Consider the following 25,775-nt stretch of genomic DNA (forward strand, 5'->3'; position numbering starts at 1 on the left):
AATGACTCATTTCAGAGCAAAAGCCCAAATCCTCTCAAATCTAATCTCATCTTTTATCCTTTTTTCAGTTTGCTATGCACCACACTGACTTCTTTGCTATTTCTAGAACATGCCAGATACACTCCTGCGTCAGGGCTTTTGCCCTTACCATTTCTTCTGCTTGGAACACTTTTTCCTCCTATATCTACCTGGCTTGCTGTTATCTCTTTTAGATCTTGGCTAAAATATCTACTCAGTGAGGTCTTTTCTGGTCACTTTATTTAACTATTTAAACTCCCTGCCTTGGGGTGCCTGGGTGGCTCAGTGCATTAAAGCCTCTGCCTTTGGCTCAGGTCATGATCCCAGGGTCCTGGGATCAAGGTCCACATTACGCTGTCTGCTCAGTGGGGAGTCTGCTTCCCTTCTTCTCTCTCTGCCTCTCTGCTTACTTGTGATCTCTGTCTGTCAAATAAATAAAATCTTTAAAAAAATAAATAAATAAACTCCCTGCCTTCATCCTCTGCACTTTTTATCTCCTTTCTGGATCTAATTTTTATTCATAAATTTAATAACCTCTGACTTATGACATATTTTGCTTATTACTTATTACTGTTTCTTATCTGTTCTCCCACTGAATGTGTATTCAGTTGACTTTTGGAAACATAGTCCCAAGCACAATGTGAACAACCCAGTTAATAACTAAAACCATTTGCTCAAGCTTCAGTTCTAAAGAATGATGAGACCTAAGCCTATGTAGCCTATTTCCTATTGGTACCTAGAAGCTAGAACAAGAACAACGAAAGATTTTTTTGACCTTTTGTTGATCCACTGCCCATATACAGCAGAATCTGTGTTCTAAAGAGTTAGCATGTCATTGTTCAGCCAAGAATTCCTGCCCATGGTGGATAGAGAGAGAGAGACAGACAGATACAACATTAATGGCACACTCTCCTTTCTTGATCTCTCTGTTTCTGTTCCTTTTACTAATGCTTACTTTTTATTTCCAGTAAGTTGCTAGGAGGTGGCATTGAAAGCATGGCAATCACAGAAGCTTTTGGAGGTAAGTAGAACCTTACTGTTTTGTTATATGAAAGAAATTATATACACACATACATATATAATTTAAAAACAACCAATAGTATGTTGAATATCTACTTTGAAACTTATGTTGAAATCTCAATTATAATACAGGATCATCCTGAGCTTAAAAGACCTTCCATCATTAACAGAGAGGTCCTATTGGCATTTGTCATTTTTTAAATCTCTGACTTCCATAAAAAGAAAAAATAATTTTTTTTCCTCATTCCTTCAGAAAGTAGCTGGGTAATGAGACCAATCTTATTTCTAGCATATGCATGTTCCATGGACATAGTAGATTTTTTTTCTTCCCTGATTCTATCTTCTCCTATTTTTCTTCTCCTAAAAATAAAATCTTAAAATTTTTTAAAGATTTTATTTATTTATATATTTATTTATTTATTTTACAAACAGAGTGAGATAGCACAGTAGGGGGAGTAGCAGAGGGAGAGGGAGAAGTAGGCTCCCTGTTGAGCAGGGAACCCAACCCAATGCAGGGCTTCATCCCACGATCCTGAGATCATGACCTGGGCCAAAAGCAGCCACTCAACTAACTGAGCCACCCAGGGGCCCCTTTATTTTTCTTCATAACAATTCATACACAGGTATTGTATATGCTGCGCCTTGCAACTCCAGTATCTGCAATCCTTGGGGAACTAGTCTGTTTTTTGTGGTTGCTGTTGATATTTCTGTTGACAAAGAGAAATAAATCTGCTTTTTATTATTCCTGTCAACTGTCAACTGTCAGGGTTGAATGGCTTGCTCTCTTGTGTATTTATTGATATTTCTGAGCTTATTGCCTGATTTTGATCTACGAGAGCTCACTGGACCTAAACTGGTGAGTGGGGAAGTTTTTCTCCAGAGAGAATGTGCTTCTGTTGGAAGGTAGGGCATGCCACCAGTCTGAGACTACTTCAGCCTTCCTTTGAGGATCTCAGTACAGTGGGACAACCCCAGGCTTTCCTTCCTTGTGGTAGGGTCTTAAACTTTCATTTCTATGACTAAAATGAAAAAACTCGGGTTTTTTCCCCTATATAGGGAAAACCCAGTTCTTTCCTACTGTGTATTTTTTTTTTCCTGTAAGTCTCTTTCACTATTCACACAAACACTTCACTTCTGACACTTCTGGTCACCAAATATATGGACGTTTCCCCCGACAACAACAAGCAATTCTTGGACACCTGCAGGGTATCCAAGAATTCAAGTCAATTCTGCCACTACCTACCCAGAGACAGTGCCAGATTCCACAGGCTAAGTATGGACTCAGTCCCATAAGAATCCCTCCCCCCCTTCAGAGGCCAGTCACAAGCCCAGATTAAAAATGTGCTTCTGACAAACTGGCTGTAGGTCCAAAGTTCCTGTGTCCCCTTCCTTGGGTTTGATTAGTTTGTTAAAGCAGCTGACTGAACTCAGGGAAACACTCACTCATGTTTACCATTATATTAAACGTGATAAAGGCTACAGATGAACATTTAGAGGGAAAAGATGAGTAGGAGAAGGTATGAGGGAAGAGGGGTGGAGCTTCCATGTCCTCTTTTTCATTACCTCACAATGACTAAGGAAAACTTGGTTTAAATAAATTTTTTCTAAAGGACAGTTCTATGAACAAACACCTTGTATTGCTGGCTTCGTCCATGACACAGTGGTACTTTAGGTGTAAGATTTGACAGTTGGAAAGAAAATCATACTCTGAGACTGTATTTTGTTCTTTATGAAAATATCTAGAAATTAACTATGTGGTTTTGCTTTTTTCTATATTTCACAGAATTTCGTACTGGAAAAACCCAGCTCTCTCATACCCTCTGTGGTAAGGATACATAACAACCACAATAACGATAATAATCATAGTAGTCACTTACTAATGTACTTTGTGCCTAGTACTTTATATAATCTCAGGTAATCTGGAATTTGCAAGGAAACTAACCTGCCTATGGTTACACAAATACCAAAGCCAGTCTTTGAATGTTTGACGCTTGAGGTAATGTTGTATGTGCTGAACTCTGCGCTCTGAACACCTGAATGGAAACCAGGAGGAAGTGAAAGGGTATATGAGTGTAGTGCTGGTGGTGGGTAGAGGCCCTCACTGTCTCCATTTTTCCCAATCCATCTTTTCTATATTCTATCAACAAGAATGTCCCAAAATCAGTTGAGGTCTAGAATCTCTAACTTTCCATGAAGTAAAGTTGGCCTTAGGAAAGACTTAAAAATAAAATTTTCTAAAACAGAATAAACAAAAATACCTCCTTTTGTACAAAGATGTTACTCCACATTTCTTTGACCTAAGCAGAAGGAGCATGGCCAAGCAGTTAAGAAGTAGATTCTGGAGGCGCCTGGGGGGCTCAGTGGATTAAGCCTTTGCCTTCTGCTCAGGTGCTGGGATGGAGCCCCGCATTGGGCTCTCTGTTCAGCGGGGAGCCTGCTTCCCCCTCTCTCTCTGCCGCCTGCTCTGCCTGCTTGTGATTTCTCTCTCTGTCAATAAATAAATAAAATCTTTAAAAAAAAAAAAAAAGAAAGAAAGAAAGAAAAGAAGTAGATTCTGGAATCAAAGCACCTGGCCCCAGTCTTGGCTCTACCATTAATAACTGTGTGACCTTGGGCAAATTCTTCACCTTTTGAATTTTCCCTGTCAGTAAAATAGGTATAATGATAGTGCCAAAGTTAGGGTTGTCTTGAAAAATAAATGAAATAATCCATGATTCTAATATAAAGAAATTCCTTCGTGTCAATTACTAATACCTATAAAGAAAATGCATTTTAAATTTTGACATGCATTAATTGAAAGGTGACTCAAATGGGTTATATAGCATAAATTATATTTGTGATTATTTCTTATAACAAAAAAGTAATATTTAAATTCTATTCTTTAGGAGAACTAAAGATTGTGAGAGATATGGACATTCTTTGTTAAATTATCATGCTGATAGAATACTTACAGTTTTACCACTGGTTAGTAATATAAAAATATAACATGCTGTTTAGAAATTAAAGGATCATGATTTTTTGCCAGATTGACAAAAGGGTTGCAACCAACATAAATCCTGTTAATTTATATATTTGCTTGTGCAAAGTTTATTCAATTCTATTAATATTATTGCATTTTTTTTAATTGCTTCCTAGTGACAGCTCAACTTCCAGGAGCAGGTGGCTATTCAGGAGGAAAGATTATCTTCATTGATACAGAAAATACTTTGTAACCTTTTTATTTAAATAAGTTGCTTGCAGAGTAGTGTGATGTAGTAGTGTTACTATAAAAGAAAGTTTGAAGTATATCATTCATATAATCATCCCCTAAACCAGCAATAATGAGAAGAGCCACAGGGAAATCAGTTGTTGGTAGAGTTTTCAAGTCACTTTTTATTTTAAAAAAGTCTCACTTCTCTAGATGTATTTGGTGTAAAATTCACAAAATGAATACATGAGAGGGACTTATATTTTATTTGTTTTTAGTCCTCTTACTTCTCCAAAGATGGTACTTAATAGGTGGAGGAAGATTGTTGACTCAAAGTCATGGTTCAAAATAAAGGGAAAAGAAAGAAGAGAACAAAAGTACAGGATGGGAAAAGGCAGAATGTGGTTGGGTCACAGGAAGAATTGTAGTTTAATTGAAATGTAAGATGTTTCAGAATTAAGGCTGGAAAGATGATTTGGGTCTTAGATATGAAGGGCTTTAAAAACCAGATGATGGGTATAAATTGATATTTTTGCAATATTCTAGGCAAGTAATGAGAGCTTGACCTAGGCTGGAAGCCTGTATAAAAAGAACAAGACAAGGGGTGCCTGGCTGGGTCAGTCAGGGGAGTATGTGATTCTCGACTTCAAGGTTGTAGGTTCGAGCCCCATGTTGGGTATGGAGATCAAATAAGGATCTTAAAAAGGAAAAGGGGACAAGAAATATTAGGAAAATTGATAGGACTTGATGACTGTATTTGGTAGGCAAATCAAAGAGAAGTTTGAGAAATTATCAGGTGTATTATCTAGCTATTGGGAGAGAAATGATGCTAAAGACAGAATTGGAAGGGTCATGATTCAGACAAAAGGTGTGTTTCATTTCAGTGTGTTAAGTATGAGAAACAGGAGGACATCCACATGGCAGTTGGAAATGTTGGACTCTGTCTGAGAAGGGGTAGAGCCTGAGATATACAGATGGAATAAACGAAAGGGCGGGAGAACTTAGACAAGAGGAGACCTGAGACTATCACTTCCCTGTGTGCCTAAGTTTAGGAAGAGGGACTCAAAAAGAGGATGCCATAGAGACAGAGGAAGTAGAAGGAAATCTGTCGTAGAAGCTAAGCAAAAGGAAAGTTTAAAGAAGAAAAGGGTAGTCAGCAAGAGAGAGAGAAAAGGCACAAACTGAGAAAGATCACTGAGATTTGAAATTAGGAATCCAAGAGAGCATTTGCAGTTCCAGAAGATGATGGAAGCTTGTTGCAAATGAACAGTAAAGAATGGAGCCAGTGTGCTATTAACCAATAAATAGAAAAGAAATACAGTAGTTTGAGGTATCAGGTTCAGAGGAAATTGTTTTTAACAATAGAAAAGACTTGCACACAAGTTTGTAAGGCCATTCACAATGAAGCCCCAACCTAGCTCTCCAAGCTCACTACTGACTATTACCACTAGTAGAGGCAAAGGGATCCAATCTGTTCTCTAAAATTGTCTCTAAAACATGAAAACTTTGTACATCAGCAAACTTTGTACATTGCTCAGGCATCCCTGGGCAATCCGGATTTTATCAAGAATGATAGAGAGGAACAGTTAGTCTTAACTATAAAGGTATTTATTAATTTTCTTCCCCGTATCTTTGTTTTCTCTGCATACCTATTCAAGTCATTCTTTCAGAAAAGTAATCTGGATGGTAAGCTTTGAGCCCTAGCATGTCTGAAAATGCCTTTATTTTGCTCTCACTCTTAAATGTGAATCTGATTAGTCATAGAGGAATTTCATGGTATATTTCTATCCTCCTTGGATATTTGATCCGTCTGTCTCTACCTCAGTCTTCCTGAATCACACAAATCCTTTAAGGCTCTCCTTTGAAGGCCTACCTTTTCTAATCTTTTCTAATTACCCAATGTAAATAACCTCGTCCTTCTTAATCTGTTATAGAATTTACTATCTAGGGACGCCTGGGTAGCTCAATTGTTAAGCGTCTGCCTTTGGCTCAGGACATGATCCCAGAGTCCCAGGATCCAGCCCCACATCAGGATCCTTGCTCAGTGGGGAGTTTGCTCCTCCCTGTCTCCTTGCTTGTGTTCCCTCTCTCGCTGTGTCTGTCTGTCAAATAAAAAAAAGATTTTATTTATTTATTTATTTTACAGACAGAGATCACAAGTAGGTAGAGAGGCAGGCAGAGAGAGAGAGGGGAAGTAGGCTCTCTGGGGAGCCTGATGGGATCGATCCCAGGATCCTGGGTCATGACCTGAGCTGAAGGCAGAGGCTTTACCAACTGAGCCACCCAGGCGCCCCTGGGCAATCTGGATTTTATCAGGAATGATAGAGAGGAACATTTAGGAGCCAAGTCTTCTGCAAGAAGGAGTAGGGAGGACAGCTTAGGGGAACAAGGACATTCAAGAGCCCCAATGGAATGTTCTCATTCCTTTAGTTTCTTTCTTTTCTTTTTTCTTTAAGGATTTTATTTATTTATTTAGAAAGAGAGCGAGAGAATGAGCAGGGGGAAGGGCAGAAGAAGAGGAAGAAAAAAACCTCAAGCAGACTCCACACTGAACACAGAGCCTATTGTGGGGCTTGATCCCAGGATCATGACATCATCACCTGAGCCAAAACCAAAAGCTGGCCACTGAACCCACTGCACCACCACCCCGGTGCCCCTCCTTTAGTTGCTCTTACGTATACACTACTCTCTCCTGATATTTTCCTTTTTAAATGTTTATATTTTGCCTTCTTATTTATGTTTTACATTTACTTGTAATACAGATGGGTTTTACAACTCCGTATAGGATACCGCAATGCACTGGTAATTGGTTAAAATAGTAATCAATTCCATATAGTAATCGGCTAACAAATACTTAAAAATTGATTTGAACTTCCCTTCAGCATAAGCCCAACTTTTACACTTTCAGTCACATGGTAACCAGATTCTGTAAAAAGTGATGTGCTGAAAAGCATTTTTACTGTGTCTTCTAATTCTCTGCTGGCTTTGACCTGTCCACCAAAAATATCTCCTGGGTAAACTCAGGAGCAGTGGAAGATTTTAGTGGTTGTCGCTGAAGCTCTGAAGAAAAGAACACACGTAGTGCATTAGGATATAGATGGCTGCGGAATTGGAAAGACAATCTAATTCTACATACACGGAGCTAGTTGTAAACATCACAAATAAAATCGCAAATTGTCCTCATTTTACAGTTGTAGTGTGATCAGTACTATACAAACACTGTAAACAAAGTGAAATGAGAACACAGACATGGATTTTATTTTAGCTCACATCAATTCAGAGAATACTATAGACATATTTGGATCACCGAAGACCTAAAAAAATGTGGATTACTTCTTTATTGTTTAGATAGCTTTTTTTTTTTTAAGATTTTATTTATTTATTTGACAGAGATCACAAGTAGGCAGAGAGGCAGGCAGAGAGAGAGGAGGAAGGAGGCTCCAGGCTCCCCGCTAAGCAGAGAGCCGGATGCGGATGCAAGGCTCGATCCCAGGACCCTGGGATCTTGAGCTGAGCCAAAGGCAGAGGCTTGAAACCACTGAGCCACCCAGGCGCCCCTATTGTTTAGATAGCTTTAAGTGATTATTAGCATCTTCCAAAAAACGTTTGTAGGTACACTGAATTTGCCTCCCTATGAATTTTACTAATTTCAGAAAGCTAACACAAGTCTTTTAGAAGAAGGGAGATTTTAAACCCTAAACAGACAAAAAACCATAGGTTGCTAATTTCCTTCTGGTCCTTGAAATTCTTTTTTTTTTTTTTTTAAGTAATCTCTACACCCAAAGTAGGGCTCGAACTCACAACCTCGAGATCAAGAGTCACACGCTGAAACGACTGAGCCAGGCACCCCATGATCCTTGAAATTACTTACTGATTCTTTGGTTCATGTAGTCAAATTTATCATTTGTTGGCAACTCATGGTTAACAGTATGTTAAATTACTTCATATTCAACAAGCGAGGAATTTAAAGAGAGTGAATTAATTCACTTTGAAGTGACTTGAATTATAATTCAGTGATATTATCTTCCTAGAATAGATCTATTTTTATACTGAAATCAAAAGAGAGTCACAAATCTTAGTGTCTGGTTTTTTCCTTGTAACTGATTTGCTGCATAATCCTGAGTCATTTGCCTAATCTCTGTTTGTCAGTGTCCTCATTTGTAAAATGTAATATAGGCCATAACAACTAGGTTCCAAAGCTATTGTAAAGATCAGAGTATTCTGTATTTAAATCCATCAGTGCTCATCATTTCTATCATTGTTATACACTGAGTTATTTATTAATTTGGGCACTTATGAAAAAGAAAAATCTGATGTAGATTTTAAGTGGTTATTAGCATCTTTCAGAATCCCTTTCCAGTATGATGTTTGCCTCTCTGTTAGTTTACTTACTTAAGATATTATTTTTTGTAGTTTTTCTAAACTTTTTTTGAATTGATTTATTGGATCCTTAATCTTGGCATGCTCCAGCCGTCCAGATCGCCTTCGGGACATTGCTGATCGCTTCAATGTAGACCATGACGCAGTACTGGACAACGTCCTTTATGCCCGTGCATATACTAGTAAGAGCTCCATGTAACTGATGCTTGGGCTGTTTCAAGGTTGGCAGCACTGATTTGCTATTGAGTTGATCCTTACAACATTTTGATGCTGTTCTGTTCTCTTTGCATTTTGCTTTCCTCCAAATTTATTTAATCAGTCCACAGATTTTATCATCTGGCTTGCCCTGAGGTATTAAAATGCCCTAAAATGACTTCTTGTTCTTGTCTTTGAAATGGAGAGTAACATTCTTTTTGGATAATGTAGCCTTTGGCATGCATGCTAAGGCAGAATGTGAAATCATATTTAATAAAGCCATGAATAATGAAGAAAATCCTTTCAGGACTCTCTTTTGCTTGCCTCCAGGACCATAAATGATTTTAGCCTCTGCTTCTTCTAGCTGTTATAACATTTTCTCACTGCATTTCCCACCAGGTGAACATCAGATGGAGCTACTTGATTATGTAGCAGCAAAGTTCCATGAAGAAGCCGGCATCTTCAAGCTATTGGTACAAGCTTTTCTATACTGCTCCCTCGCAGAGCTATTTAGCGTATTATTTTTCTTCTATTGATTCCAATCCAAATTAATTTCTTTCCATTTCCATATTTATTTTTACATTAATCCTGTGCAGATCATTGATTCAATAATGGCACTTTTTCGAGTAGATTTCAGCGGTCGTGGGGAGTTGGCTGAACGGCAGCAAAAATTGGCCCAGATGTTGTCACGACTCCAAAAAATCTCAGAAGGTAGATTTTTTAAAATAAGTGGTGCTATCAGAATAGCATCTGTGACTCTTGAGTAGGCTTCACAGAGAAGCTCAGAATAATGTCAGGAGGCAATACACATTTAAAAATAAATTTACCTTCATGGGAATGCAACTCCTTTTTTTTTTTTAAATCAAAATACTGTTTCTAATATAGTAAGTACCTAAATAGTAATAACAATAATAATTTTAAGGAAGTTAATCTATGTTACCAATGAAAAATTGGAATGTGATATTGTTTATAAAATCAATTCATAGCACAGTATTCCTAAATTCTGAAGTCTAAGCAGTGAACTTTTTATATTGCCATCATTAGTTTCTTAATTTTATTTCTTGATGCAGAATATAACGTGGCTGTGTTCGTGACCAATCAAATGACTGCTGATCCAGGAGCAACTATGACGTAAGTCCCAATATTCTGCTTTTGTATTTCCCAAAGGTTAATATCAAAAGGGTTAGAATGAAGAACAGAAAGTAATTCCAAAATGATCAGTCCCAATGTGGGCACAAATATATCACAAATTACTCTATTGCACGGTGAATATTACTTCATAATTGCAAATATCACTTGTTATCCAGAATCTATTTTTCTCTAGTTCTCTATCGAATAAAGCAATAGTTTTAACCATTTTCAGAGATATTTTGGGCTCCTCTTTTGTCTAGGGCTAAAAGGATATTAGAGGACAATAAAGAAAAGATAAAAAATTATATCCCATTTACATGAATGGCTTTTATTGTACTGATAAGCCATCAGCCTAAAAACAAAAAAAAAAAAAAAGGAGGCTCTCTGCAGGATGTACAAGGATACATTTATAAGAGGTCCAATGAAGAGAAGTCTCCTGTTAGAAGAAACAGAATTTCAGTTCCCACTTAGGCATGTTCAGAATCTGTTGAGGTGTTCGTGCACATCATATACTTTTTGATGGCTTTGCTTGACAGATGGCGGTGAACAGAAAGGCAAGGAGAGCTAAATAAAGTAAGATGATGAAAACAGAAAATTCAAAGAATGATTAGTTGCCATGATCAAACATTTTGAACATTATGTATCTGAATAAGCAATCAAAATAACCCTGAATTCGTGATGTCAATCTTTCCAGCAAGTTTTTATTTAAAAAATTGTTTAACCAGAGAAAAGTTACAAGACTAGTACAATGAATACACATATATCATTCAGCTAAGTTCTTCTGTTGTAAACATTTGCTGCATTTTTTTCCTCTGATGTTTTGTGTGTCCCTGTGTGTGTGCATATGTGTAAACTCTCTCTGTACACACACACACATACTCAAATATACATGTGTGTATTTTTTGGTGAACCATTTAAGAGGTTTTCCACCTGAACTGTTGAGAATTATTTACAGATTAGGACCCTTCTCCTCTTAATAATTCAGCATATTTCTTGCAAGAACAAGAAGATTCTCCTGCATAACCACAGGGTAACTATCACCATCAGGAAATTTAACAATGGCACACTCGTGTTTTCTAACATACATTTATATTCCAGCCCCTCCAATTGTCTCAAAAATGTCCATTATAGTTGCCGGGGTTTTTTAATTTTGTTTTTGATTCAAGACTAATTTAGTATCACACACGGCCTGGAGTTAGTTGTCTTGTCTCTTGAGTCTCCTTTCATCAGGACGGCTCTTCAGCATTTGTTAAGCTTTTATGACACTGACAGGTGTGTGTGGTTTTTTTTTCTTTTTTAATTTTATTTATTTATTTGACAGACAGAGATCACAAGTAGGCAGAGAGGCAGGTAGAGAGAGAGGTGGAAGCAGGCGCTCCGCTGAGCAGAGAGCCTGATGTGGGGCTCGATCCCAGGACTCTGGGATCATGACCTGAGCCGAAGGCAGAGGCTTTAACCCACTGAACCACCCAGGCGCCCCGACACTGAGTTTTGAAGAGCACAGGTCAACTGTTTCTCAGAACGTCCCTCAATTTGGAGGGTATTTTTCCTCATTATTTAAAATGTTAAATACTTTTGGCAGGAGGATTACATAAGCAATATTATGGCCTTCTCCCTACATCATATCAAGAAGCACACGATGGTGGTTTGTCCCATTATTAGTGATGTGAAGTTTGGTCATGGGATTACAATGGTGTTCACAAAATTTCTCCATTGTAAAAGACCTTTTTGCTTTTATAATGAATAAGTGATTTGTGTTAGAGTAATCTGAGATGTGTGTGAATATCATGTCCTGCAGTTAGCTCTTACCAGTTGGTTTTAGCATCCATGGAAGGTTCTTGCTTAAATCAGTTATTACTCTGATGAGCGCAATATTTAAAACCAAGGCAATACATTGGTTAGTAGCAGTTAAATGGGTCAATGACATATGTATTTGAAGATATTCAATCCAATGTAAATTATGTAAATTGTACTGAAACGAATGTATCTCTCTTTAGGCATTCTCTGTTTTATTCTTTCTTTCTTTCTTAGATTTTATTTTTAAGTAATCGCTACAACCAAAGTGGGGCTCAAACCCACAACCCTGAGATCAAAAGGTGCATACTCCACTTACAGAGCCAGCCAGGCACCCCTATTTTTTAATTTTTTAAAAAGACTTTATTTTTAAGTAACTTCTATACCCAGTGTGGGCCTCAAACCAACAACCCTGAGATCCAAAGTCACAGGCTCCCCTGATCAAACCAGCCAGGCACTCCCCTTCAGGCATTTTCTTTTTTTTTTTTTTTTTCCTTTCTTTTTTTTTTTTTTTTGAAGATTTTTATTTATTTATTTGACACAGAGAGAGAGAGAGATCGCAAGCAGGCAGAGCAGCTGGCATAAAGCCTGATACAGGACTCAATCCCAGGACCCTGAGATTGTGATCTGAGCCAAAGGCAGAGGCTTAACCCACTGAGCCACCCAGGTGCCCCCTTCAGGCATTTTCTAAACTCACCCTAAGAGTATTGTTGCATCTTCTGCAATTTGTATTTCTCACTTTTCAATACCCTTTTTATGAGTATTTAATCACAGGAGAGTCCAATGTGAAAAATATTAACTACATGAATGGTATTAAGCAAGTTAAAAAGACTGAGGAGGGGGAGATCAACCATTTATTCGTGCAGTAAATACTTATTGAAAATCCATGTATCAAGATTCTGGGAATTCACTCCTGCACAAAAGAGACTATGTGCCTTGACTCCATAAAGAAGAAAATAAGTGGTGTCCATTTAACTCAGAATTGTGAAGACTTGGTAGGTCATGCATTATCTGTAGTCCTTGCGTAGTTAAGGCAATCTTCTCCATTTTATAGGGTGTCTTTCATACACAGGACATGAAGTACTTCACAAAGAGAATAATTTTAAACTGGAGAGAAATGGAAGATTTTCAGGGCTCACTTTAAAAAGAGAAAATGACTCATTGGCTCAGAGGGAGGAAGTGGGTTGCATTCAAATAAAACAGTACGAGTTAAAGAGCAGTGTTCTTTCTTCAGGTGTAGGGAGGGAACACTGCAGAGGCCAAAACTGTCTATCTAGGGTTAGAAGGCAAAGGAAATCTGTGGAAATTAGGTCAGATAGGGGTTCTTTTTCTTAAACTCGTAGACAGTTTCAAAAAGAGTAAAACCATTTTGAATTGACTCCACTAAGACAACGAAAGGGGACAGAGAGAGATGACAGAAAGAAACAATTGTAGGAGCTGGGGAGGGGACATTTATAGTGAAGTGACCTGAGAGCCAGATAAGGTAGCAAAGGCTAATACTTTTGTTGGATGACTCTGCTTTGAAGCTTCATATCCTTCACCAAACCAAGTTGTGAGGAATCTAGGTTCACTATAATTAGTATATTCTAAAGTATATTAAATTATAACAATATAAATTAAATGTGTGTCTTTATATAAAGCAATAGATTGCCACCACTAAATGAAAAAAAAAATAGTACAGTTTTAAACTAAAGGAACTCAAATGCTATTAGAAAATCTCCCATAAAGAAAAGCTTTGTTTCTCGGTGTTAAAGAACTCCAAGCTGCAGCTTGCCTGGGACCTGTCAGAGAAATATCACCATAATTGGTATGAGTCCCCAAGTATGCTGACAATAATTGAGGCTTATGTCCCATGCATTATACTTGATGGCACATCGTATTAAAAAGGAACAAAATTACAGAGGCGGGGAGCTGCTGTATGATACAGCAGAGAATTAGCTCCTAGACGAAGCTTACAGATACAGATTTTAGAACTAGAATGATCCAGTTGATGAAGGCCTGGAGATAAAAAGTGAGAAGTATCAGCCTGCAAATCTCCATACTAGGACAGAGAATATGAGCGGCTGTGTATCTGTTTAGCTAAAACCAAAAGTCATCTTAGAACATTTGCATGTCTTGTAAATGTGCAGTTTGCTCTCTAAGTGTGTCACTCACTGATCCAACAGCGTGCACGTAAATTAAGAAGCAATATGGTTAAAGAAAAAACATTAAGCCAAGTTCAGAAGCATGGTGACCTTGAGCAAGTTGTTTAAACTGAACTTCGGGTCGCACAGTCAGAAGAGCATGTGACTCTTGATTTGAGGGTTCTGAGTTTGAGCCCCACTTAAATAAAAGAAAAACTTAAAAAACAAATAAGTAAAAATAAACTATATGAACTCCATTAAAAGATTAAGAGGGCTTATATTTATTGATTGCTGCCAGGTGCTTTTATGCATTGTCTTATATAATTCTCTTATCACCCCAGCTCAGCCTCCCTGTGCCTCCCTCTTCCTTCTATGAAACCAGTCTCCAAATAGTGCTATCTATGTTCCCTGCCCCAGAATTCCGTCTTCAAACTTTTGAAAAAATTTTAGATTTTTCTGCCGATTTTATGAGAAAAGTATCAGGGTGGGGAGATAACTTAACAAAACTTCTTAAACATACCTCTTATTATTATTTTACTTTTTTTTTTTTTTAAAGTAGGCTTCATGCCCAGTGTAGAGCCCAACACAGGGCTTGAACTCACAAGGCTTGAACTCCAGGGCTTGACCTCATGATCCTGAGATCAAGACCTCTGAGCTAAAATCAGGAGTCAGACACTTAACTGACTGAGCCACTCCGGTGTCCCTAAACATAGCCCTTTTCAAAAACCATCTCTTCTTGGGGGTGCCTGGCTGGCTCAGTTGTTGGAGCACGTGACTCTTGGCCTCAGGGCTATGAGTTCAAGCCCTACATTGGCTGTAGAGATTACTTAAAAATAAAATCTTAAAGTCTCTTCTCCTTCCCCCCCAATTTTCTTTTTTTTTGCTGTACTCTTCTTTCCCTATCTTCCCTTAATCTCAAAGAATCCTCCTCATTCCTGGGCATGTTCATTCAGCCTTTCTCTCCTCAATAGATCCCGTCTCAAAAATTCCATCCAAAGCTTCCCCTGCGGCAGGTCCAAAGGACCTGGAGTTCTGCTGTCCCTCAGGGACAGTACCAGCTTGCCCTTGTGCTGGCCCCTGAAGGCCCCTGCTCCAACCACTATTTGACATAGATACTATTATTATTCCTAATTTGAAAAAGAGGAAACAGAGGCTTAGAGTATCTACTTCTTCAATCATCCAGTTTAAAACCGGAGTCAGGGGGGACACCTGGGTGGCTCAGTAGGTTGGACGTCTGCCTTCGGCTCAGCTCAGCTCATGATCCCAGGGTTATGGGTCCCAAGTTGGGCTCCTTGCTCACCGGGGATCCTGCTTCTCCCTCTGCCTGCTGCTCACCCTGCTTGTGCGCTCTCTCTCTTTCTGGCAAATAAATAAATAAAATCTTTTTAAAAAGAAGATTTAAGAATGGGAGTCAGGATTTGACCCCAGGTATCTTTGAATCCAAAGTTTTGCTCTTTTAGCCTCACTGTGCTACCCTCCGTATCCCCCTCCTAGGAAAATATCACCTACCCTACCATCACCATCATTTTGTACTACGTGACCCCAACACCCCAGTTTGAAGCTGGGAGATCAGGCTGCTCTGGGTCTTACCCTCAGCAGTCTAATACACTATGTCCAGTTTAGCCAGATGGGGATAAATGGCAGTCTCTCTTGGCCCCTCTTTATTCCTAATATCCATGCCTCTCTCTTCCTCCTGCTTGTCATACTCTGCCATCTCCTGAGAAAAGGAAGAAAGAAGAGAAGAAAATATGAAGGGAAAATAAGAATAGGTTGAAGGAGGAATGTGGGTGGTTTTCTGAATCTGTTTTTACTAGGTCAAAAATAGAAGTAAATTAAAGCCCTCTGAAAAGATGCGGAATGCTACATCTTCTCGTACTTTACCTCAAGCCCTGGTTGTAACTGTTAAAATACTCAGGAAGTTCAAAGAAACTTTAAGAAATTTTCTTATTCTACATGTCCCTGAAAGAGTGGCTGTTTTAACTGGATCATTTAATTAAATATCTCTTATGTGCCAAGATTAGTGCTAAGGGTAGAGCTAATGTACATAAATGACCTAGCACGGTTCCTGGCATGCAGTAGGTATCACTGAATTATATTAAATATATCTTGAATGCTCATGACAGCCCTTAGTGGTAAGATATTTTTGATCCCATGTTACAGGGAAAGAAACTGAGGTTCATGAACATAAGTAACTGGCCCAATGAAAACATTGAGTCAGGATTGGGAAAGTAGATAATTATATTCACCAGGCTAATGCCTTCCTTAAACTATTTTATTTTATTCTTACATATACCCTACCAGTTAGGTACTTTTATTACCCCCCATTTGATATAAAGAAACAGACACTTACAATGCTTAAGTAATTTTCCTGAGGTCGCATTGTTGGCTGGTAATCCGAAACCAGAACCCGGGTCTAACTCCAATGATCATACACAGTACATCAGAGCCATAGATGCCTGGAGAGAGGTTGGCAAGCTGTCATTTGAGAAACTTTGCAGGGATGTATCCATTACCCTGGTGAATTGACCAGAGTTCAACACCCTTAGCCTTATACGCAGAGATCTGATTTGGTCACCTACTGAGAACCAAGAATCTCTAAAGGGTAGGTTCATATTAATCAAGCTCGGGAGACTCCATGATAGTTCAGAGGGCCAGTCTACTGACAATGAAAAATGTAACTGTATTTGAATTTCTTGTGACCAGTGCATTCTCTCCCTGTAGGCAGACTTTTATAGGAATTTAAGTTTTAATCTGAAGTTATTCACTAAATGTGGAAGCAAAAGAAAATAATTGGATGAGTTAAGAAATGTGTCTGTCACATAGTACAGACTCAGTAAATCTTAGGTGTTATTATTTTTTTAAATACATTTTTTAAAAGATTTTATTTATTTATCTGACAGACAGAGATCACAAATAGGCAGAGAGGCAGGCAGAGAGAGAGGAGGAAGCAGGCTCCCTGCTGAAGAGAGAGCCCAATGCAGGGCTCTATCCCTAGGCTCCATCCTAGGACCCTGGGATCATGACCGGAGCTGAAGGCAGAGGCTTTAACCCACTGAGCCACTCGGGCGCCCCAGGTGTTATTATTATTACTAATACTCATCTGCCTCAGAGGAGAGAGAAACCATGAATCCCCTAAACGAACATGAAAAGTTCATGTACATACAAATGTGCATTTTTCTGGGAGAGAGTCTATATCTTTTATTAAATTATCCAAGTGTTAGTGACCTATAAGAAACGTGAAGAACCATCAGTTCTACACGAAATTTTCCACAGAATCCTGACACCTTGATGGAGCAAGTAAAATTCGAGTTGGCATGATATTCTCCCAGAGCTAAGGTTGTTACAATATGTGGCAATCAATTTTGGTTAAGTACAACCTCTGTTTGAGTCACTTTTTAAAAAAAGATTCTATTTATTTATTTGACAGAGAAAGAGATCACAAGTAGGCAGAGAGGTAGTCAGAGAGAGGGGAAGCAAGCACCCCGCTGAGCAGAGAGCCTGATGTGATGCTGTGATGCAGGGCTTGATCCCAGGATCCTGAGACCATGACCTGAGCCGAAGGTAGAGGCTTAACCCACTGAGGCACCCAAGCACCCCTGTTTGAGTCACTTTTGAGGACATTTTTCTTCCCATGATATCTTTCCTATTTTTTTTTTTAGTACTTTTGCACATTCTATAATTTATTTCCCCATTTAGTTATTTAAAATCTCCTCCCTTTGGAGATAACCTTTTTTTTTTTTTTTTTTTTTAAGATAACATTCCTAACATTCAGGCTCTTCACCTGGAGTCATCAGTAACAAGCAGTAGTACATATTCTTTTTTGTGCATAAGGTATCACATTGGTCACAGCAAACAGTAATTTGCTAAGAAAAAATCATGGCTATGCATCTAAAAGCTCCACATTCCTGCTCTTCTTTAGATGATCAGTAAATTGGGGGGGGGTAGGATTACTTGAATTAGAGAGAAATTCTGTCTCCTTCTACATTTGCCTTTTGGTCAGAACACCCTTCAAAAGCTCCTTAAATTACATACCGTCTTTGGAGATGTGTATCCAGATCTGTATCCAAAAGAATGTAGACCAGGGACACCCAAATTGTCCTCCCTTCTAGTCATTCAGCAATATTTATACAGTGCCTTTTATATTACACACACTTTTCTAGGAGTTACACAGCTGAATAAGGATTTGGACTATAGTAGGGGAATGGGAACTATAAATTATAAAAATCATAATGTGGAGGTGTCTGGCTGGTTCACTTGGTGGAGCATGTGACTTTTGATAGCAGAGTCGTGAGTTTAAGCCCCACATTGGGTGTGGAGCCTACTTAATTAAAGAAAAATTACAATGTAGTGTGCTTTTACAGAGGAATATACAGTGGTATGAGAGCACAGACGGGAAGGCTTCACTCTGTTTCAGAGGACCAGGCAGGGTTTCCAAAAAGGGCTGACACTGGATGGGTGAGTAGGAACTAAATTAACAAACACGGTGAGAAAGGGGCTTTTGTTTACAGGGAATTGTGTGTGCAAAGGCATCAAGGTGTCAGAGGATTTATTGGAAGAAGGAAAAAGCAGAGTTTGAGAGGAAAGAAGGCAGGATGACTACAACTATAGAGAAGTATTTAAGCAGCAGATAGAAAGAAGGGGAAATTGAAGGAGCTTCTTCCTGAGAACACTCATTTCTTTTCTACAAAGAAGCAAGCTTTGTTGGGGTGCCTAGGTAGCTCAGTCTGTTAAGCATCTGCCTTTGGCTCAGGTCATGATTTCAGGGTCTTGGGACAGAGTCCCACATTGGGTCACTCCCTTCTCCGTGGGGAGTCTGCTTCTCCCTCTGCCTGCCCTGCCCCTCTCTTGCAAAAATAAATAAAATCTTAAAAAAAGAAAATGGTGAAAAAAAAAAAGAAAGAAAGAAAGTTAAAGGTGGGGGGCACCTGGGTAGCTCAGTCATTGGGCATCTGCCTTCAGCTCGGGTCGTGATCCCAGGGTCCTGGGGTTGAGTCCCATGTCAGGCTTCCTGCGCAGCAGGAGGCCTGCTTCTCCCTCTTCCACTCCCCCTGCTTGTGTTCCCTCTCTTGCTGTCTCTCTCTGTCAAATAAATAAAATCTTAAAAAAATAAAAAAAGCAAGTTTTGTCATCCAAGATAAAGGGACAAGAATGGAAAAGGGGGCTTAAGGAGACTCACCAAGCTCGTACAGGAGAATTATAAAGAGTACTGAGAGACCATCTGTGAGAAGCAGTAACATAACTGTTGAAACTTCTCTTCACCATGTAGCATCTTGTCTCCTCTTGATAGAAATTTTTAATAGGTCTACCTTCTGTGGCAGCACCAATCTTTCTACAGTCCAATATTCTCCTTGATATTTTTGTAACTTCCATATCTTTTCTTCAAAAATATTTTTGAGCATGCACTATGTAGCTGGTTGCTCCAATGTTAAATACAGTGTTGTCTGCCCTTAAGGAGCCTAGTGACAGGTAATAGAAGAGAGATTGAAGGGAAATATAAAAGGTGCATAATAGTGGCACTAAAGGCACAGTATGAAAAGTGCATTAAGGAAATGTAAGTATAGTATTTGCAAGTTCAGAGTCCTAGCCCTGTTTGATATCATCAGGACCCATCTGTATAGAACCATAGGATTCTTTTAAGACCTTGAATAGGATCACCTGGAAAATTTAGAGCCATTCCATTAAGAGTGACGTTAATCTGAAAGCATTACACAGACAACTCAAGTTTAGCTATTTCATCCAACTGAGATCACATTATTGTTTTTTTTTTTTAAGATTTTATTTATTTGACAGAGAGAGATCACAAGTAGGCAGAGGGGCAAGCAAAGAGGCAAGTGGAGGAAGCAGGCTCCCGGCCTAGCAGAGAGCCTGATGCGGGACTCAATCCCAGGACCCTGATATCATGACCCGAGCTGAAGGCAGAGGCTTAACCCACGGAGCCACCCAGGCAGCCCATATTATTGTTTTACTCCCCTTCAGCTGCCTGCAGAAAGCAAACTAGCCTTCTGACTTCTTTTTTTTTTTTAACTTTTATTTATATTCCACTTAATTAACATTCTGTGTAATATTAGTTTCTGGTGTACAATTTAGTGATTCAACACATCCATGCCTTGCCCAGCGCTCATCACAGGTGCCCTCCTTAATCCCCATCACCTATTTAAGCCATTCCCCACCTTTCCCCTATGGTAACCATCAGTTTGTTCTCTATAGTTAAGAGTCTCTTTCTTGGTTTGCCTCTCGTTTTTCCTGCTATGATCATTTGTTTTGTTTCTTAAATTCCGCATATGAGTGAAGTCATCCAGTGATTGTTTTTCTCTGACTGACTTATTTCACTCAGCATAATACTCTCTAGCTCCATCCACATCATTGCAAATGGCGCTATTACATATTTCCCAATGGACACAAAAACACTAATTCGAAGGGATTCGTGCACCCCGAGGTTTATAGCAGCATTATCAACAATAGCTAAGTTATGGAAAGAGGGCAAATGTCCATCGACAGATGAATGGATAAAGACGTGGTATATAGCCTTCTAACTTCTTAACTGCTGTCCCTCTCAATGGCCTGGCTACTACTTTCTTGATGGTAGTTCACTCCAAAACCAACTTTCTGTGTCTATTTCAACATTGGACCTACTGAATTTTAACCAGTCCTATCCAGCCCCAGCCAAGGATCTTCTGGTCCTAACTCCTGAGCCATTTAAACAAGCAGAAGTTTATAAGCAAATTCCTGCTGGTATCAGCTGACTCCTTCACCAGAGAACTTCTTATTCACCAAGAAGCTCTCATCCCCACCACCCTGCTACCTACTCAACCTCCTGCCAGTCAGCTACATCCTTAGTACACCATGCCTCATGCTTAGAGTAACCAGAATCCTGAGCAGGCTCATGAATCAAGCAGAATTTAAACTGACTTGTAACCATATTCTCCCAGAGCTGAAGTTATTAGGCTCTGTCACAGTTTATTTTGATCAAGTATAACCTGCTAGTCTATATTTAGTTCCCCTATTGATGATTTCAAAGCCTAGGTTTTCTTCTGCATCAACCGGGATGAGTATATGGGGATCTTTTCCTTTCATTCTTTTGATCTGGTATGTTACACTGATGATTTTCCTATGTTGATCCACTCTTACATTTTTTAAATAAATCTTCCTTGGTCATGATGTATAATCCCTTTAATATGCTTCCAGATTTGGTTTGCTGGCATTTTGTTGATGATTTAAAGCACCTGGGCTTTTTTTTAAAGGGTTCACAATTAGGGCTATTAAGGACCCTTCACTTCTTGCAAAGTGATTGTTAGTACCCTAGTATGTATATATCTCAAGATGAGTGTCATAACTCATGCAATCATAATATATTTTTAAAATTCACACATAGTCAAAACTTATCTCTTCTGTATCCTCTTTTAGAAGAATAAACTTTGAGCATCAGTGATAAAGACAAAGACATTTCCAAGATTATTCTCACTGCAAATTCATAACGAGTGCAGCATTGAAGGCTTCCAACATACAGTTAGTGAACAAGAAGGAGGTTCTCAGTCTGCTCTCAGTTGCGTCATGACCCCTTAGGGATAATTGGACATTTCTTATTCATGAGACTAAAATTGTGTTTGGCATATAGTAGGCCATTAGTAAAGATTTCTGGTAAATGAATGAATAAATAAGTTTGGTCTTGGTATTTTGTAAAGAAGAAAAATTGCTTACCCCCAAGAATTATCCTAAGACAGTGAATAACATAGTATTTGTGTTTTTTTTCTTTTTAAAAAAGCAATCAAATTGTGAACTTTACATCAGGAGCCTGAATGGGATGGCAAGGGGATATATGACAGCTCCAAACCATACCCCACTTCATAGTTAATGAATGAGCCCCTGCTTCCTTAGAACACACACCTACCCCATCTCCTGCTGTGATCTGGAGAAAAGTTGCCTTATAATTGCAGATTTTACTGTATATAGTCCCTATGATGAAACCTGAAAAAGTGTTTTATTATTTTAGTTTTCAGGCAGACCCCAAAAAACCCATCGGGGGACACATCCTGGCTCATGCTTCAACAACAAGAATAAGCTTGAGAAAAGGAAGAGGAGAACTGAGAATTGCAAAGATTTATGACAGGTAAATATTTTCTTATTTTTAATCAGATTCTTAGGCATATGGCATTAAATAGAATTGCCTCTCCTCAGAAGCTTTAATTTTTTTTATTTTTATTTTATTTTTTTTTAAAGATTTTATTTATTTATTTGACAGAGAGAGATCACAAGTAGGCAGAGATTTAGGCAGAGAGAGAAGGGGAAGCAGGCTCCCCGCTGAGCAGAGAGCCCGATACGGGGCTCGATCCCAGGACACTGGGATCATGACCTGAGCCGAAGGCAGCGGCTTAATCCACTGAGCCACCCAGGCGCCCCGCTTTAATTTTTTTTAAAGATTTTATTTATTTATTTGACAGAGAGAGAGAGATCACAAGTAGGCAGTGAGGCAGGCAGAGAGAGAAGGGGAAGCAGACTCCCTGCTGAGCAGAGAGCCCAGTGCAGGTCTCAATCCCAAACCTGATCCCAGATCTGATCCCAGACTCTGAGATCATGACCTGAGCTAAAGTCAGAGCTTAACCCACTGAGCCACCCATGAGCTCCATGAGAGGCTTTAATTATACCACTGGCAGATCCTACATGTTAGAATTTCCTTCTCAAAAAGTATTTACTCTGGGTTGCCTGGGTAGCTCAGTTGGTTAAGCAACTGCATTAGGCTTAGGTCATGATCCTGGAGTCATGGGATCGAGTCCCCTATCGGGCTCCCTGCTCAGCAGTGAGTCTGCTTCTCCCTTTGATCCTCTCCCCTCTCCTGTGCTCTCTCTCTCTCTCTCTGAGATAAATAAATAAAACCTTAAAAAAAAAAAAGTATTCACTCCATTGGGAAGTCTCTACTACAGACTAGGTTCTAGGGATTAAGGGATTCTTTTGATGAATGGACTTGGTTCCTGACCTTCCAAAGCTTACGGTGAAGCTAGATAGCCAGAGAATGATTCCAACTGAGGTTTGTTCAGTGTAGGGAAAGTACAGAGTATGACAGAGAAATATTCTTCTCCTTTCCTCTGCCAGATTTGTTTTTTGGGAGTTTTGTTTTGTTTTGTTTTATAGGATTCAATTTAAACATCACTTCCACAGGGAACTTGTCTCTAACCCTCCGGTCTAAGCTACACTATATTGTAATTTATATTCTTTCATGATATTTTACTTATTTAATTAAGAATTATAAACAAGGGGGTGCCTGGGTGGCTCAGTGGATTAAAGCCCCTGCCTTTGGCTCAAGTCATGATCCCAGGGTCCTGAGATCAAGCCTCACATCGGGCTCTCTGCTCAACAGGGAGCCTGCTTCCTCCTCTCTGCCTGCCTCTCTGCCTACTTGTGATCTCTGTCTGTCAAAAGAATAAATGCAATCTTTAAAAAAAAGTAATATAAACATGGGGCTCTTGGGTGCTCAGTGGGTTAAGTAGCAACTTTCGGCCTGGGTCATGATCCCAGGGTCCTGAAATCCAGCCCCACGTTGGGCTTCAGCCCCACATGGGGCTCCCTGCTCAGTAGAGACCCTGCTTCTTCCTTTCCCTCTCCCCACTGCTCTGCCTACTTGTGTGCTCTATCTCTCTGTCAAGTAAATAAGTAAAATTAAAAAAAAAGAATTATAAACAAGAAATTTTTACAAGAGATGTATTATACACCAGCTGTTCTAGGTTCTGGGAATAGAGCAATGACTAAAAGAAAAAGACAAGGCCCTCATAGAGCTTATATTTCGCTGGCAATGATTTATATAATGCATGCCATCCATGCTAGACCCCAAATACCCAGAGTACAGGAATCCAATTCTCTTGCTCACTGCTGTATTCCCAGTACCTGACCCACGATAGATGTACAATATTTGTGATTGACTGATTAGCCAACCCTGATCAACAAGGCAAAGATTTGTGATAACTATACTATGGAGGAAAAATCAACCAAAAAGAAATTACATGAGCTCTTAATCTGGTATTTGCTATGAATCGCAGTACTTATTATGGGCTGTCACTGAATAAATATTAAATAATCAGTTCTCTCATCTGACTGTTATTTAGACCATTTTGCTTTTTGTGACCTATCCCTGTAGGCTATAATATACAAATGCTGTATTTTATGGATTTCAGAAATCTCTAGAAATTTGCTATGAATATGCTTTGTTGAATTCAATAGGTAGTAAGATTGTTCCATCTTTTTACACAATTTCTTGGTCTGTATCTTAGATTGCTATGCTTAGAAGTTTCCTAGGAGTGCCTGTGTGGCTCAGTTGGTTAAGCATCTGACTCTTGGTTTCTGCTCAGGTCATGACTTCTGGGTGGGGAGATGGAGCTTGGGCTCAGCTTGGAATCAGGCTTCCTGCTCAGCAGAGACTCTGCTTTCCCTGTCCCTCTCCCTCTGCCCCTCCCCTCAACTCATGCATACTCTCCCTCTGTCTCTCTGAAATAAATAAATAAATAAATAAATAAATAAATAAATAAATAAATAAAATACTCTCCTAAACAGTTTTCACTCTGAATTGCATCAGCTGATTCCATGTAAATCTCCCTCACAGCAGGGGCTGAGTCTGATTCACAAATGTCCCCAACACTAACATGGTACTTGGCACATAGTAGGAACTCAGTAACTATTGGTCAAATTAACAAATGAACACCATCTACATGTGCAGTCATTCGCATATTTTATCAAATCCTCCATATTTGCAGGACCAAGTAACTCCTACAGTTCTTACAGTCTTTAGAGAATACGAGCATTCTGCAGACTCAATAAAGGATAATTAAAGGGATTGTAGGGGTTAGAAATTCAGATTTCCAAAAATTTGAATTAAAACAGCAAAACTAGGGGCGCCTGGGTGGCTCAGTGGATTAAGCCGCTGCCTTCGGCTCAGGTCATGATCTCGGTGTCCTGGGATCGAGCCCCGCATCGGGCTCTTTGCTCAGCGGGAGCCTGCTTCTCTCTCTCTCTCTGCCTGACTCTCTGCCTACTTGTGATTTCTCTCTCTGTCAAATAGATAAATAAAATAAATAAAAAAAAAAAAACAGCAAAACTAGTCGGAGCAAAAAGTATCAAAATTTAGTTTGCTGTGCAGCATGTCCTCCCTTCTTTCTGGTTCCTTAAGATTTCCTGCAAAGAATTCTTGACTTCAGAGAAAACTTTTTAGTTGAGAAGATGATGATGCTATTAGCTATGTTGCTATTAGCTAGATGATGGTGCTCTTAGCTATGATGGTGCATTAAGCTATTAGCTTAATTATAGCTAATACATATCGAGTGGCTGCTGCATACTAGGCCTTCCACCAAGTACTTTATTTATATACATATATATGTATATATTTAGAAAATATATAATTATATATAATATATTTTATATTTTTATATAAAATTTATAATTTTCTATAATTTATATAAATAATATCTGTAATTATATGTAATATAATTATATATATGTTTCATTGTTTATGACAACAACTCTAAGAGGTGGAGGTCATTATCCCTGTTTTTCACATGAGCAAACCAAGGGCTCCAGCAGCTAGGTAGCCACTGTCCCTTTACAGTCTATTTTAAACACAGAAGCCAGAGTGATCCCTTATAAAATTGAGTCAGATGATATCTGTCCTCTGCTTAAAAGCTCCAGTGGCTCCCCATCTTAACTCAGAATAAAAGCTCAAGTCTCTGTGATGGCTTACTTAGCACTACGTGCATGTCCCTGTCCTTGTCCCTGCTCTCCCTCCCTCACAACACTGCGACCTCAGTGGCCGTATGATATTCTATAAATGTGCCAGGCGCAGTTCTACCTTAGGGGCTTTGTACTTGCCTAGAATCATCTTTCCCCATGCAGCTTTCATTCTGGTTATCATTCTCCGCCCCTCCAATCTTTGATCAAATAGTACCTTC

At 39.1% G+C, this 25,775-nt stretch overlaps 1 protein-coding gene across 5 annotated transcripts in view; it reads left to right on the forward strand.

The window, feature by feature from the left end:
• The window catches only part of DMC1 (DNA meiotic recombinase 1), a 43,930-nt gene that overhangs the window by 14,046 nt on the left and 4,109 nt on the right, over positions 1-25,775 (forward strand). For 4 of the 5 annotated variants that reach the window (XM_082740128.1, XM_082740129.1, XM_082740127.1 and 1 more), the window contains exons 6-13: positions 987-1,039; positions 2,822-2,863; positions 4,174-4,246; positions 8,696-8,787; positions 9,200-9,273; positions 9,397-9,511; positions 9,871-9,931; positions 21,839-21,955. In XM_082740128.1, the coding sequence (XP_082596254.1) occupies positions 987-1,039; positions 2,822-2,863; positions 4,174-4,246; positions 8,696-8,787; positions 9,200-9,273; positions 9,397-9,511; positions 9,871-9,931; positions 21,839-21,955 (627 nt within the window). The remainder of the gene's footprint in view (positions 1-986; positions 1,040-2,821; positions 2,864-4,173; positions 4,247-8,695; positions 8,788-9,199; positions 9,274-9,396; positions 9,512-9,870; positions 9,932-21,838; positions 21,956-25,775) is intronic. The other variant, XM_082740130.1, reaches the window with a different exon arrangement.

The sequence above is a fragment of the Mustela nivalis genome, assembly GCF_964662115.1.
Source record: "Mustela nivalis genome assembly, chromosome: 7".
Lineage (NCBI taxonomy): Eukaryota > Metazoa > Chordata > Mammalia > Carnivora > Mustelidae > Mustela > Mustela nivalis.